At 36.7% G+C, this 13,658-nt stretch overlaps 1 protein-coding gene across 1 annotated transcript; it reads right to left on the bottom strand.

Moving 5' to 3' along the window:
- Positions 1–149: 149 nt before the first annotated feature.
- Positions 150–13,584, bottom strand: LOC133854267 (histone-lysine N-methyltransferase ASHR1). The gene is made up of 14 exons (XM_062290379.1): positions 13,085–13,584; positions 12,226–12,371; positions 11,580–11,714; positions 8,851–8,905; positions 8,623–8,741; positions 7,969–8,057; positions 7,809–7,890; positions 4,343–4,447; positions 4,127–4,217; positions 3,910–4,029; positions 3,597–3,703; positions 2,904–2,973; positions 1,698–1,761; positions 150–793 (listed from the first exon to the last, which is right to left on the bottom strand). The coding sequence occupies exons 1-14, from the start codon at positions 13,182–13,184 to the stop codon at positions 616–618; spliced, it is 1,461 nt and encodes a 486-aa protein (XP_062146363.1). The 5' UTR covers positions 13,185–13,584; the 3' UTR covers positions 150–615.
- Between the last annotated feature and the right edge of the window lie 74 nt (positions 13,585–13,658).

Raw genomic sequence — 13,658 nt, 5'->3', positions numbered from 1 at the left:
AAGCGCTCCCCTCATCTATGCATTTGGCATGCCGCATGTGTCAAAACTGTCCTAAAAAACTGTGATTAAGAAAAAGATATGGAAAAGTGTAATGTACAACACAAATATCCAACGAAGCTGACATGATGAGGTCTAGTGGTCCTTGGATATGTCAAAATATTAAAACAAGAAATTTCTTGAAATCCTAGTAGTCATATGTGTCGTCAAAATGAATCAAGCCAGATTACAAATATGTAATGACTTTGTTTTAGATGAATATGTGCCTTGGAATTTCCTGGAAATGAAAGAAGTTACATTACAAGTCAAAAAAAGGCCACGATATTTAACAATTTACCACAGTTGACCATTGCCCAAATTTGAATACTAATGAAACTGGAAACGACTAAAAAGAGAACACTAAAGCTAATAGGAATTGGGGGAAGTTGTGAGTGTATGCATCAGTGCAGGTGGTAGAAGATTTTTAGGAGATGACCTGTACCAAGAGATCAAGGTGAATCCAATATGAAAATGGTTGTGGTAATTGAATAGAGATGTCAACTGAATCATTCTCTGCTCCAAGCTCATGTATTTCATAGGAATGGCTCAACAGAGCAGAATCCGCCAGGTAACGACAATTTAAGGAAGATCTTGTAACTCATCTTTATATGAGACTTTGTAAGAAGCTTCGGCACGTGCTTCCTCTAACTTCAGCAAGAGGTCCTTCATGAAAGGCGTATTTGTCCCATGCGTAACTCGTAGGATATCCACTGCCTTGGTCAGTGATTGTATAGCACCCTCCGTGTCTCCCAGTAACCTGTGACATTGATGAAAAGTTCAAGATGAACCAGATTGTTTACCAGGAAAAAGGGTGGAAGGTTCTAAGAGATGTAATATTTTGTTTATGAACTTGAGGGATGCAGGTAAATCCCCTACACAAGCATGTTGTCCAGACTAATTTAGCAGCAAACTGGACTTATATAACAAGAACATTTACAATTTTTGGTAGTTTAGGGAAGGACATTGACAATAATGTGGTATATTGAAGGGGATGTGTGAACTTTTCCCAAAAAGAAACATTGAATTGAGACCTGGGACAATCCTGAAATTATAAATCAATGGAGTATCACTAGTTCAGATTTTGAACAGCCTAAAGAAGTCTGAAGTGAACAAGGAAATTTGTCAAACATATGGATCTTGGATCAACTAAAACTACAAAAACTGTATCCAATTTATGGGACCCACATGACTAATTGGACAATCACAGTACTGCAACATATTTGCTTTGTGCCTGCAATTCAAGGCAAATGATGTCCAAATCAAATACTTCTATGACCCCATCATAGCAATCAATGAAAATTTCTGTCATTAGTTTAAAGAAGATTATTCGACCGAGGGTTTCTATGGGTTCTACCAATCTTACAAATTAGCACCTCAATCACTAAACATCGTATATTTATAAGTTTCCATAATATAAAATTAGAAGTGCCCAGCTGTTTAATACCCCATGAGTTCATGTGGTTTTCACATTCATGCTTATTCTATATGGTGATAGTTTCAGTAAGTTCTGAAGACCAGGGAACAAACTCTGGACAGAAAGCCACAACTTTGTCTTTGTTATTTAAAAAGTATGTGTTATAAGGAATCAGCTAGAGCATCTTGAAAAACAAACAATGAAAGAAACCACCACGAAACTAACAAATGTAAGCAAAGATTCTAACCATTCAAGCTTCCCACAGGTATAATATTGCAGTCCAAGCAAAGGATGGAATCCTGAATATAAGCCTGCAATGAAACAGTCAGCCAAATTCAGGACACCAGCAGCAACAAGTGGAATCCATAACTTATATCACCACCACCAACAAAAAAAGAAAAAAAGAAAAAAGGAAGAATATACAGGATTATGTGGGTTTCATAAACATGAATTGCGTAGTCCAGGCACACATGAAGCATTATATATGATGGTTTGTATAACGATGAACAACACTGAAAATAATTTAATTAAGAAGAACTTTGTGCTATTTCTTGATAATAAAAAGTTTGATGCAGAAGCACTGTACTGCAGTTGACAGAAGCAATCATTAAAAATGAAATTTAAAGAACTTCGAGGTTCTAGACCCCTAACATAAATTATTGCACTTATTTAGTATGCTAAAACTAATCATGTTTTAAATAGAGTATAATTTCAAAACGTGGTTAGAAATTGTCATAGGTGTGGAAGAATGATTTAAGGCCTATTTATCACAAGAGATTAAAGCCTTCAGAGAAGGTAATTAAACTCACCAGGTGGGACTAGTGTTGAAAACAGGTGACAAATGATTTAAAGAAATCAGCCTTCCTGCGAGGATTTTCATTGCAGGTGAAATTTCTTTGTCATAGCATTATCGTGTTTTTAGAGATCTATTCAGATAACTTTATTATTTCAATCTTTATACAAAAGATCTGTTCAGATCACTTTTTGGAGAATATGAAGTGAGAGAAATTATCCAAGTGTCCAGGGTTTTCTTTCTTTTGTGTGTTTATATAGAACTTGTAACCAATGTCTCCAAAACTTCTGGTGTGCATCATAGCCTTATATTTTATTCCACGCTGCTATCTCATCCTGTGGGTAGGTGAATTGATATCAACATACACACATAATCTTGGCCCTGCCTTCTCGATCTAAACATTTCTGTTTCCAACCAATTCCAGACTTCTTTCTTGTACAAAATTCTATGCCATTTCCATAACATTTTGGCACAGTCCATTTCTCGAGAAAATTGAACACACTCTTATGATGATTTTGGAACTAAAAGTAATATATGGTGAATGCCATGCATAATATTTCAGTTAAAACCTAGAAGCTCCAACTTAAACTACAACAGTTAGAACAGCAGAGAAACTTGAATATATCTCAAATTGTGGATACAAGTTGAAATGTTGCATACTTTGATACACCGGAATGGTCAATCTGCAATATGCTAGAGCTTCCCTCCAATCTTGCATCTCCATCAAAATCTGAAAAAAAAGAAAAAGAAAAAAGATATCATTTTATTTCAGGGAAGTTGGTGGTCCTATAAAAAATGGATTCGTATCATTTTGGTTCAATAGAGGCACAAGCCCATGCTTTCGAACTAAAGGCATTACAAAGTAGCAAAGAAGCGTTGGAAAAATTTGGGAGTCATCATAGAAAATGAGAAGGAAATATTCAAAACCAAAAAAAAAAAAAAAAAGACACAAGCTTTAGTAATAAATTACAGGGGACAGACTCACTCTGTCGCTAGAAAAATCTAAGGATCACTTCAATGGGATGTAGAATAATTTCAAGACTTTAATCATATTTCAATCTATTATGCTGCCTCAAAATTACAGATATAAAGCCTGCTAGTTTGAGTTTTAATTCTTCACTAAAGCACTCTTCCATAATTGCTAGTTTGCCCAAACCTAAAAGAAAGTTTCAGCCAATAAAGAATTCGTAATTTGTACCTAAACGACGCAAACAAGATATGTTTCACATAAATTTGAACAAAGATCCAGCACAATTTCACTAACTAAAACATGTGTCAGTAAGATTGCGCTCCAAGATAACTCAAATAAAAGAATAATTAAAGTGAAGGAAAGTTAAAACCTAAAAAAGCCACCTTTAAAAGCTTTTCTAGAGTTTGCATCAAACTGATTGAGAAAGGATGGCACAATTTCCTCTGGAATTTCTCAATCTTCCGATACATAGAAACAGTTTCCAGGTAATCTAAGATCAGTCAAAGACAAATTCTTGCTCAGTAATCATAATGTAGGTAAATTCTATTTCTACATTACTAATTTTTATCAAAAAGAGAAAAAAGAACTATTTAAATCATGGCGGCAGTGGAAAGGAAATTGAAGAAGATTCATTACAGAATCATATTATCAAATTGCCAATAAAAATTAGTAAGTGCAAACAATCGAGGAGGATACTGCCAGACGACGAAGACATAAGAACCTCGTCAGACATCAATTTTACTTCACTTGCAATCTTTCTTATCTCTCCCTTGTCCCTAACAAGTCCACATTGTTGGCATATAAATCCTTTGTCATCTGCATATCCAAACAGCAGAAGACAACTAGTAACTTTGGTCAGCTAACTGATCATTCTGTTTTGCAATAAACTGATTGATTACAGGTTATCACATACCAGAACTGCGGAGCAGGAAACCATTGCATCGATCATCCTTGCACCGATAACCTTCTACAATTGCACTTTCTTGGATATCATCAGACTGACCCTTCAATACAAAATTAGCTTAATTAAACAGCAGCAGATCTGGTTTTCCACTATTAAATGACATGCTACAAGTTCAATGAGAAAACAAAAAGAAAAAAATCCTAAGAAACAGAATGTAGCAAGTACCACTTTTATGCAGCGGGGACATGTGCAAGTGAAAAGGTACTGTTCTTTTAGAGCCTTTTGCCGAGTCATAGTGCTTCCAGCAGTTTCGATGTAACTAATCAACACCTTACAAAATAGAACCATATTAATAGCATTTACACTTGACCTGAAGAAAAAGGTTATGAGATAACTTAATACCCTACATTTAATTAACATCAAAGGATTTTGGATGACATTTATGATGGCTTATGAGATAGTAAGTTCCTTAGAAGAGACCAAGGAAAATAGGCAACATAATGGTGGGTATGGGTTTTGTGAATGACGCAATGAAGGCATAGAAGCAGTTCTATGGGTAATGCTTCAGAATGTGGTTGGGGTGTACTTCAGCTGGAAAGGTCTCTTTGGAAGGCACAGAACCAGTTCTATTTCGAAAACGGGACCCTCTTTGCCTTATGTGAACAGTATAGAGAAAGACGAGTAACCTTACATCCAATGGTATTGAGTTGTCTATTCTTGAGCTGTATCTTTATTTGAGCAGATTTTGTATGAGTGGCCTACTGGTTGTGGCAATGTTCACATCCGTTTATTTGTAGACTTTGTTGATTATTTAAACTTTAGCTTGTAACTCTTTAGAGGGATTATGTGTACTGATTGAATGCATAGATTTCCTCTGTTTCGAATAAAATTGCTATTTTGACTGAATGAATGCATAGATTTCCTCTTTTTCGAATAAAATTGCTATTACTTATCAAAACCTTATTTGGTTTTCTCATTAAGCATGTATAGTTTTAAAATCATCCATACAACTAAATATATGTTGCATCTGCAAAAGGCAAAGGTATGGCTATTAATTCCATAATTTCTCAATATTCCTGAATTACAGAAATACTTCATAAGGAACACAAATGTATTTTTTGTTAGGTCCACGCCCAAACCATGCACATCCAGCTCATACACCCATGTCCAGTTCATGCAAGCCACCGAATCTGATAATCATGGAAACCAGCCACTTTGCATGGAAAGAAGACCAACAAGTTAATTGACCGTTGCTTGATTCACTCCAACAAAATTTCCCTCCTTAAATAAATCATTGACTGAATAAGCTTAAACACCAAATCTCTTAGTTCCATAATTACAATCGGGCATTGATGAGAGCCCCACCATTTCTGTAATGACCATGCACTAGGATCATCATGAATGAAAAAACTCTTGGAAGTTTCTCCAATTTATAATTTCAATCTCTTTTCCTTAGTTAACCGATTGGTTCTTATCATTTGGTATTGCAGTGGATTGCTAAAAGATCGATTTGAAGCCAAAAACACAAACTTTCTTTAAGTTTGATCCCTCGGCCTTCTTTAAATACTTGTGATTCCCCCTCTGCTCACAGCGTGGTAACAAATGGTCCATTTAAAATCCCTTACACGGTTAGAGGGAGCCCGAGCTTAACAAGCAAAGGAAAAGAATGGAAAATAAAGCTATACAGCATAAGCCAAGCGATAACAAAATATGGAGCAAGAATTTATGTGCTTTATACAAAGTTCTAAGCAACAATGGTGGTAGATGACTATGGTGTTATTGACCCTCCATATGAAGTACGATCATGTGTCAGAAACTGTCCAACGCATGCAAGCATTAGGCAATGAAGCCCACTCTAATGCACCACCACTGCAGCCAGCTGGGTACCCAAAACCAACCTAGCAACCCCACAAGCACTACCCCATGCAAACCAAGCAACCCATTCAGTCCCGGACGCCGAGGCTCGAATTTCCCTGTTTTGATGCAGAGAGCCATCATGGTGGCTTTACTGTACCGAGCAATTCTTTGAGTACCACAAAATAGCCTCCTTCCAACTTGGAAGGTGACACTCTTCAATGGCATCAGGGATAACTTCCACCAGCAACCACTCAGACTGGACCGAATTTTCAAGGGCAATGGTGGCTTGGTTTGGTCCAACCGAGTACAAGGATTACGTGGAGTCACTGGCCAAGCTTAAGCAAATGCGTAGTTTATGTAACTACCAGAGGAAGTTTGAAAGGTTGGCCAATTAGGTCTTGGGACTAAGTGAATCTTTTCTGGTTAGCTATTTCATTGGAGGATTAAAAGACATTCAGCTCGATGTAAAGATGTTCTGCCCTACCATGTTGTTTTTAGAAATCAGGCTAGCTCGTTTGCAGGAAGAAAAGTGGAGCAGCAAGACGACATCCTACAAACAGCCACTTTCTGAATTGTCCACACTTCTACCTCCCATTAAATGCCTTACACCAGTCGAAGCAACAGAACGTAGACAGAAGCATTTGTGCTATAACTGTGACGAACGGTGGGTGACCAGCAACAAGTGTAAGCAAAAATACTCTTCCTTATTAATGATGATGATTCCGACAGTGAAGCCAAGGAAGGAAGTGACACCTATCAATCCCTAGTCCTACAACATCCTTTACGGATTTCCAACCATGGGGATAAGTCTGATCTTAAGGGGGTGGGAATTTTAAGACCACGCCCAAACCATGAACGTCCAGCTCATACACCCAGGTCCAGTTCATGCAAACACCGGATCTTCTAATCATGGAAATACACGGCTTTGCATGAAAAGAAGACCAACAAGTTAATTGACCGTTGCTTGATTCTCTCCAACAATATTTCCCACCTTAAATAAATCCTATTTTATTTAGCAACGTATCCTTAAATAAATCATTGACCGAATCAACTTAGTCACCAAATCTCTTATCCATAATTACAATGTCCACTCTTTATGTAATGACCATGCACTGAGATCATCATAAATGAAAAAATCTCTAGAAAATCTCTCACATTTACAATCTCTCTCTTTTCCTTAGTTAACCAATTGGTTCTTATCATTTTTCCTCCCCAAACATGCCCCGTCTCCTGCTCGAATTCATTCTATAATCTATGCCAAAATATACTAAAAATAATGTTCTGGGGGTTCATTGACTACTGGTGTAACAACCTCACAATGTTTTCCTGATATTAACTTTGAATTGAGAAGAAATTTCCATGCCTCTAATGGATTCTTGAATCCTAAACTATCACTATAATGCCAGGACCACTTTGCAACAGCAGTATCTCTTGGTGTCCTTTCACATTCATATTATAAGCAAAAGGATTGGTTCTTCAAAAACAAAAAATATACATATATACATACATACATGGTGTGTGCGATACTGGAGAAAGCTTACACCATATTGAAGTTAACAATATTCGCTATTATGTACATTCAATTAAGCAGTACATGTATAAAATTGACCAGGAACATGATGGGAAATGAAAATTCAATTCTCAGGCCAAGCTCTTGCCAACTATGAGTATGAATATTTTTTGGTGATTAGAAAGTTATATGTGCAGAACAAGCAGTTCTCAGGCTTATTACCCCTATAATCGGCAGTATCTCTTATCATGTCAAATCTTTAATATAAATTTTTATTTCGTTAAAAAACATAAAGATAAAAGAATTTTTCAATATAATATATACCTCATCTCCTTGTGGTATATGTTGCACAGCACGTATGACAGCCAACCTTCCCTCAAACACCAAAACAGAATTGGGCAAGCAGCTACAGTACCAGCACCATTTAGCAAACTAATAGCAAGATGTTGAAATTCAGAAAACATCAATGCACTAAAGTAGTTACCTATGGTTAATGACGGAAATAACAGGATACAGTCCTGTCCCCAAGGGTCTTAGTTCACTGTCGCAAATGGTGTGTGCATTGCATGCAAACTGCATCAGATGAGAAGTATCAGAATCCATAAACATTTTATCAGAAAACCAGTCTTCCCTATAGAGATGAATCTTATTCAGAAATCTTGCCTCAATGTGATAAATAAAAATTGAAAAAGATTTTGTAAGATAACGCGGTTTGCAGCTGAATCATAACAAAAATTTCTGGTTAATTAATTACAGCATGCCATGTTTTTGCATGAGTCGTTGGGCTAGCACCCACCAAGTTCACAGCATGACTTATATAACTCCATTATGCTTGAAGTATTTAATTTTTTTTAAAGGTGTATCCCCCTCCCCACCCTTTCTTTTTTTCGGCAGAAATGTTCAGCACAGCAGTTTGTACAACAGAAGCTTGATAAAGGGAAGTTTAAGTGATACAGTGGCGAACTCTCAAAGTGAAGCTTTATGAAAGATGTTTGAGGGAACTACTAGTCTTATCTTAAGAAGGAAAAAAAAGAAAAAGAACAAGTTTGAAAAACTTGTGGATGAAATAAATATGCTTAACTGCATATAATAATGTTAATAATAACATGTTAACTCTTAAACTAATATTTTAGAGGACCTTGGAAAAATTTTCAGCAATCTCTTTTGTGTTGATCTCAGGCAACTGAAGTATCAAGTTGACAATGTTAGCCATCTGTGCATACAGCACCAATTGCTTCTCATCAATGTCAGACATGTCTTCACAAAATTGAAGGTTAAATAAAACAATTATTTATGGAGATATAACAATTGAAAGAACCTCTAAATGGAGCGCACTGAAAGCAAAGAGTAAAATGGAGAAGGATACGAGACACCAGGGCCTCCACCAAGTTATAATTGTCTGTAGCAGTAGTAGGAATGACCTAGCAGCAAAAACAAATATACAAATTATGGCATAAGTTATCAAAATTTTATACAACCGATACAATTTTTGTTCTGCATCTAGCTTCTTAGAAGGAAGAAAAAAAAATTATCAGGACTATGCATGGTACAATATTCAAATGTACCTAACCAAGACCTTTAGAAATTCAAAAATTAAAAAACCAGTGTGATTCACATTCTACAACAACCTCTAAAAATTTAAGCCTCTACAGAGTGTTTGACCATGGGCTCCAACCCCCTTCTACATAGTTCTTAATTTTCACCCAGCACCATATCTTACAAGAGCTCACAGTTAAGCCACTAATTGTTCAAATCAAGCCAGGAACTATCCTACCAGTGACATTAGGATACAGTTTTCATAATATCAGTTGACAGCACCACATGCAAAGTACAGTCAGGAACTATAAAGAAAGTGGTGTACCCAACTCTTCTACAATTGAAAATCCTTCTAATCCATCACGGTGGAGAACCATGTTATTCTGTCCCCTACACAGATGGAACTACAAATGCTAGTCCAAAGTCTTGTAACCCCATTCAACAACAGACAAACTAGACCATCCCAACTAAAGTTGTAGTGAATAATACAAGGGTTAATTATACTTTGCCCATTGGTTTAGAATGAGTTTAATCTACCAACACATTATTTAAAAAGTTTCACTTTGCCCACCTGTGGTCAAGCCCGTTAATATTCATTAGTCCCAACTGTTAAAAAACCTGTGCACAAATCACATGACTCCAAATACAGCCCCAATACTTACCTGGTCTCATTGGTCTTCTCCAAGTTTCTACACAATGCTACCCCAATCTGCCATGCACCACCACCATTCTTCCCCAAATTTCCACCAAAAAAATAAAAACAATGGGCTCATTTGCTAATGCTTTTTAGAATGTGATTTTGCTTATTGGTTGCAATGTGACATAAAAGTAAAAGTAATTTTTAGTGTTTTGTGTGTTGAATTGTTTGTTAATGCTTTTGCTTTTTTGCTAAAAAGCAAAAAGCAATCCTATAGAGCATTAGCAAACGAGCCCAATGTCTTCATTCTTCACATTACTTCCAGACCTACCTTCTTTGCCAATACTTCAACCGCCATCCTTCAAATAGCAAAACTTTCAAATCTGAGCCTAAAACTTCCATCATCTTCCTTGTTCAACCACCAATATCACAAAGACCATACAAGCCCACCATCCAAATCACCATACCTATACATCGAAACCTACACCATCAACACTTCATCATTAGCCACCATCTTTATCATCACCAGAGCCCCAACAACCATGCCCCTCTCGTCCAGTGAGGGTAAGTTGGATAGCAAGCTAAGACCGAAGGAAGAAACGAGACGTGAAGAATGAAGACCTTGATTTTTGGGTGGTGATGGATGGAACTTGGGGGAAGAATGTGGAATTGGGTTGAAATTGAAGGAAGAATTGAGTTTAAGTATTGGGGCTTTTTTTCAAGTCATGTGACTGAGACTGACATATATTAACACCTTAACTTCAGGTGGGTACAATAATATATATATATTTTTTTTAACCACGGATTTGCCAAATCAAACTTGACCAATTCATAGATAAGTAACGTCTAATTCACCCATAAAATAAAGTTCCAATATTTTACCCTCTAAACAAACTTAGCCCATTTTAAACTTCCAACCATCTGTAAGATACTAGCTTCATTGATCATTAAATGCAGAGTGGAACCAAAGCTATTGGGCCAATAACCTCATGTGATATATTTGCTTTAGTGATCACTAACAAACATTTATCCTCCCTACAAGTTGTTCGCCGATACGGATACATGATGTTCATTAAGTATCCAACCACTCATAATTTGAGGAACATATGAAGTGAAAAGAAAATTTTCTGGGATTAGTTCTTTTTTTTTATAAGTATTTTCTGGGATTAGTTCTTTTAAAATTCAAGGATTTAAAAATGCATAGAAATATCAACTACCAATACCACTACCACTCCCGCACATCTTGGCCAATACATACCTTGATATCAGTATGATTCTCGCTCATCCAAATATCAGGTGAGTTTGCTAATCAAAAGTTTGACAAAGAAATTTCTTTTCAACTAGGGGAACATTGTATGGATGTTTATTCTATTTGCTAGATACATCAAGCACATGACATACATATCCAGACTAGTTTCGTAAACAAGCAGTAGCTTAAGAAGTGGTTCAAATTTTATGTTGCAAATTAATTTATTATATTTTTCATCATCCAAATATCTCCTCTCTTAATATTTCCCAATTCTCTCCTTTTGCTTTTTGCATTTTCATACACTATTCCGTGTGTAAATAGCTAAAACAATATTGTCGGTACCACATATATCAAGATCCACCAATACAGTGAGAAAAAGCTACCTATCTGATTACATAAACATCAAGTTTGAGCCAAATGTAACAGTCAGATGATACCGAGTTAGACAGATTCTGCCTATAGGAGAATAACTGCTAGACAATGAGAGACAGACCTAGTCATACTCCAAAATTTTGCATCTCTAGGCTCCACATTGTGATGCTTGTAATTTGACAAATGGATGGAAAATGGACTGAATGGGAAGCTAGAAGTAGTGTCCCAATAGGAGTAACCAAACTGAAGTAAGCAATTATAGATTAATAGCAACAAATATAAAGAAGAATACATTTTTTACCTTCTCACTTTGCAGATTTCTCCGTAGGTAGAGTTTCACCATCAGACGTATGGAAGGTGTAACAGATTTTCTCCTATCCTTGTCGAGCCTTGACAGAGCTTGGCATTCAAGACGATGCAACTTCCAGTCCAACTTCTGAAAATTATAAAGCGCAAACCAATATAAGGAGAGGAACTATGTATAATGATGTATTAGTTATTTTTGCTGAATGCTGAACATTATATTGCGTTAAGCAGAGATCTAAGTCATCATAAGGAGAAAAGAATTCCAATTTTAACTCTTTTATCTTCATTTTTGAATCTTTATAGAAAAATATTGTTGCTCCTACCAAACACTACAAATAGAGGTGATCACGATTCACGACACTCATTTTGGCATGAAGGGTCATCCATGTGAGAATTTTGAAAAGAATATCCAAATACCATTTCTTATGAAGTTAATATTTCTCCATCAGATATTTTCATGAATTATGTATTCTGTGCCAAAGATCAATGATGATAATATGTCAAGCACCGATAAATAGACAATGACCTTTACTCGGAATTTTTTATGCACTCAAACAAACTGTCTGAGTAGAAAGATGGCAAGCAAAATACAAAAACATTTAATTGGGCATGATGCTGCACAACATATCCAGATTTGATACCTGGCATGTGCTACCACAGTACCATACAACATGACAAGCTGAGCACTTCTTGAGGTTACTTGATGCGAAGCATCCATCACATCTCGAGTCAACCGATGACTTGTTTGGTACACAGACATAAGGCTCTTGGCTTATAATTACTTCTCCTGAAATATTAAAGCTGCATTAAAATAAGTTAAAAACAGATATATACCAATAACATTTTAATAGCTTGTCGTTCATTTTCCAGAGCAACTAATTTTATCTTCACCTATTCTCAATGATTCTTAAATATATACTCGCACAACAATCTCAACAACTATTATTGAGAAATGTATCAGAGCTTCGGCAAACTACCATGCATGTGTACCGAACACACTGCAGATGTGACACCCAGACTATTGAATTCCCTACATGGAGCGGGTGGTTTATAAAGGAGCTCATGGTAGCTAAGTCCACATTGGTTCCTTAGTAGTTGAAATTGAGCTTCATAAGTGATAATTGTTCCAATTACAACTTAATTAGTTCTTTTAGAGTGAGAGCGTAAATATGACTAGCTTTTTCCCGGGTAACACTTGAGTCCTCCGGAAAGCAACAAAAAACTTAAGCTTTCAAGATACTAAAAATTGCCCAAATTACACGCAAGATCACCAAATGAACAAGCACAACTGGGAAACGAAGTTGAAACTTTGAAAGAGCTAATAATTCGACGGCCAAAATTGGAAGCAAGTGCACATTATGAAAAATCAACCAATTCCACTCTGTTTCAACGTCGACTGGACCTATGTACACAAACTTTAACCAAGTACCTTTACTCCTATGTGGCCAACGCAAAGTTCAAATCCTATATGATAGCGACGCAGAAATTTGAGAGAGAGACCTGGATAGAAATCTCTGGTGGTTAAGAGGCACCGGCCTTTCTCTGGGACGGTGGAAACAGTTAGACCCTGTTCGTTAAGTGCACTCTGCAAGTCCTCCATGGTTGCTGCTCCCGCTTGCTCTAGAACGAGAATGAGAATGTGCCCCTTTTCTTTCTTTTTTGGGTTAAATATCTTTGACACGTGTTTAAAGACTTCATATTTTGCGGCACAAACAATCGGCTAACCTAATTTTTTCACTATCACATTTCTCATTTCTCCAGAGTCCAGCCGCCGTCACTCTCCACGGACACGACTCCAACCGCCACTCCGCGCGCCAGCCGTCCAGCACCGTGAGTCCGGAATTTCAATCTCTCTTAATATGATTTTTTATGTGTTTGCGGTCGCCTCCCTCGCCCTCTCTCTCTCTCTCTCAGCGTCATTGACCCTTTTACAATTTCTTCTTCTTGGTGCCTCAAAAACACGCATCTACGACCATTTCTGTGGCACAAGAAAAGCGCCTTCAACACCCTCAAAAATAAAAGTCTTTAATCCACATGGCAAAAAAGTATTTAACCTCTTTCTTTTTTCTTGATT

The sequence above is a fragment of the Alnus glutinosa genome, chromosome 1, assembly GCF_958979055.1.
Source record: "Alnus glutinosa chromosome 1, dhAlnGlut1.1, whole genome shotgun sequence".
Lineage (NCBI taxonomy): Eukaryota > Viridiplantae > Streptophyta > Magnoliopsida > Fagales > Betulaceae > Alnus > Alnus glutinosa.
Note: the sequence above shows the minus strand (reverse complement) of the source record. Positions and strands in the feature narration are given on the sequence as shown.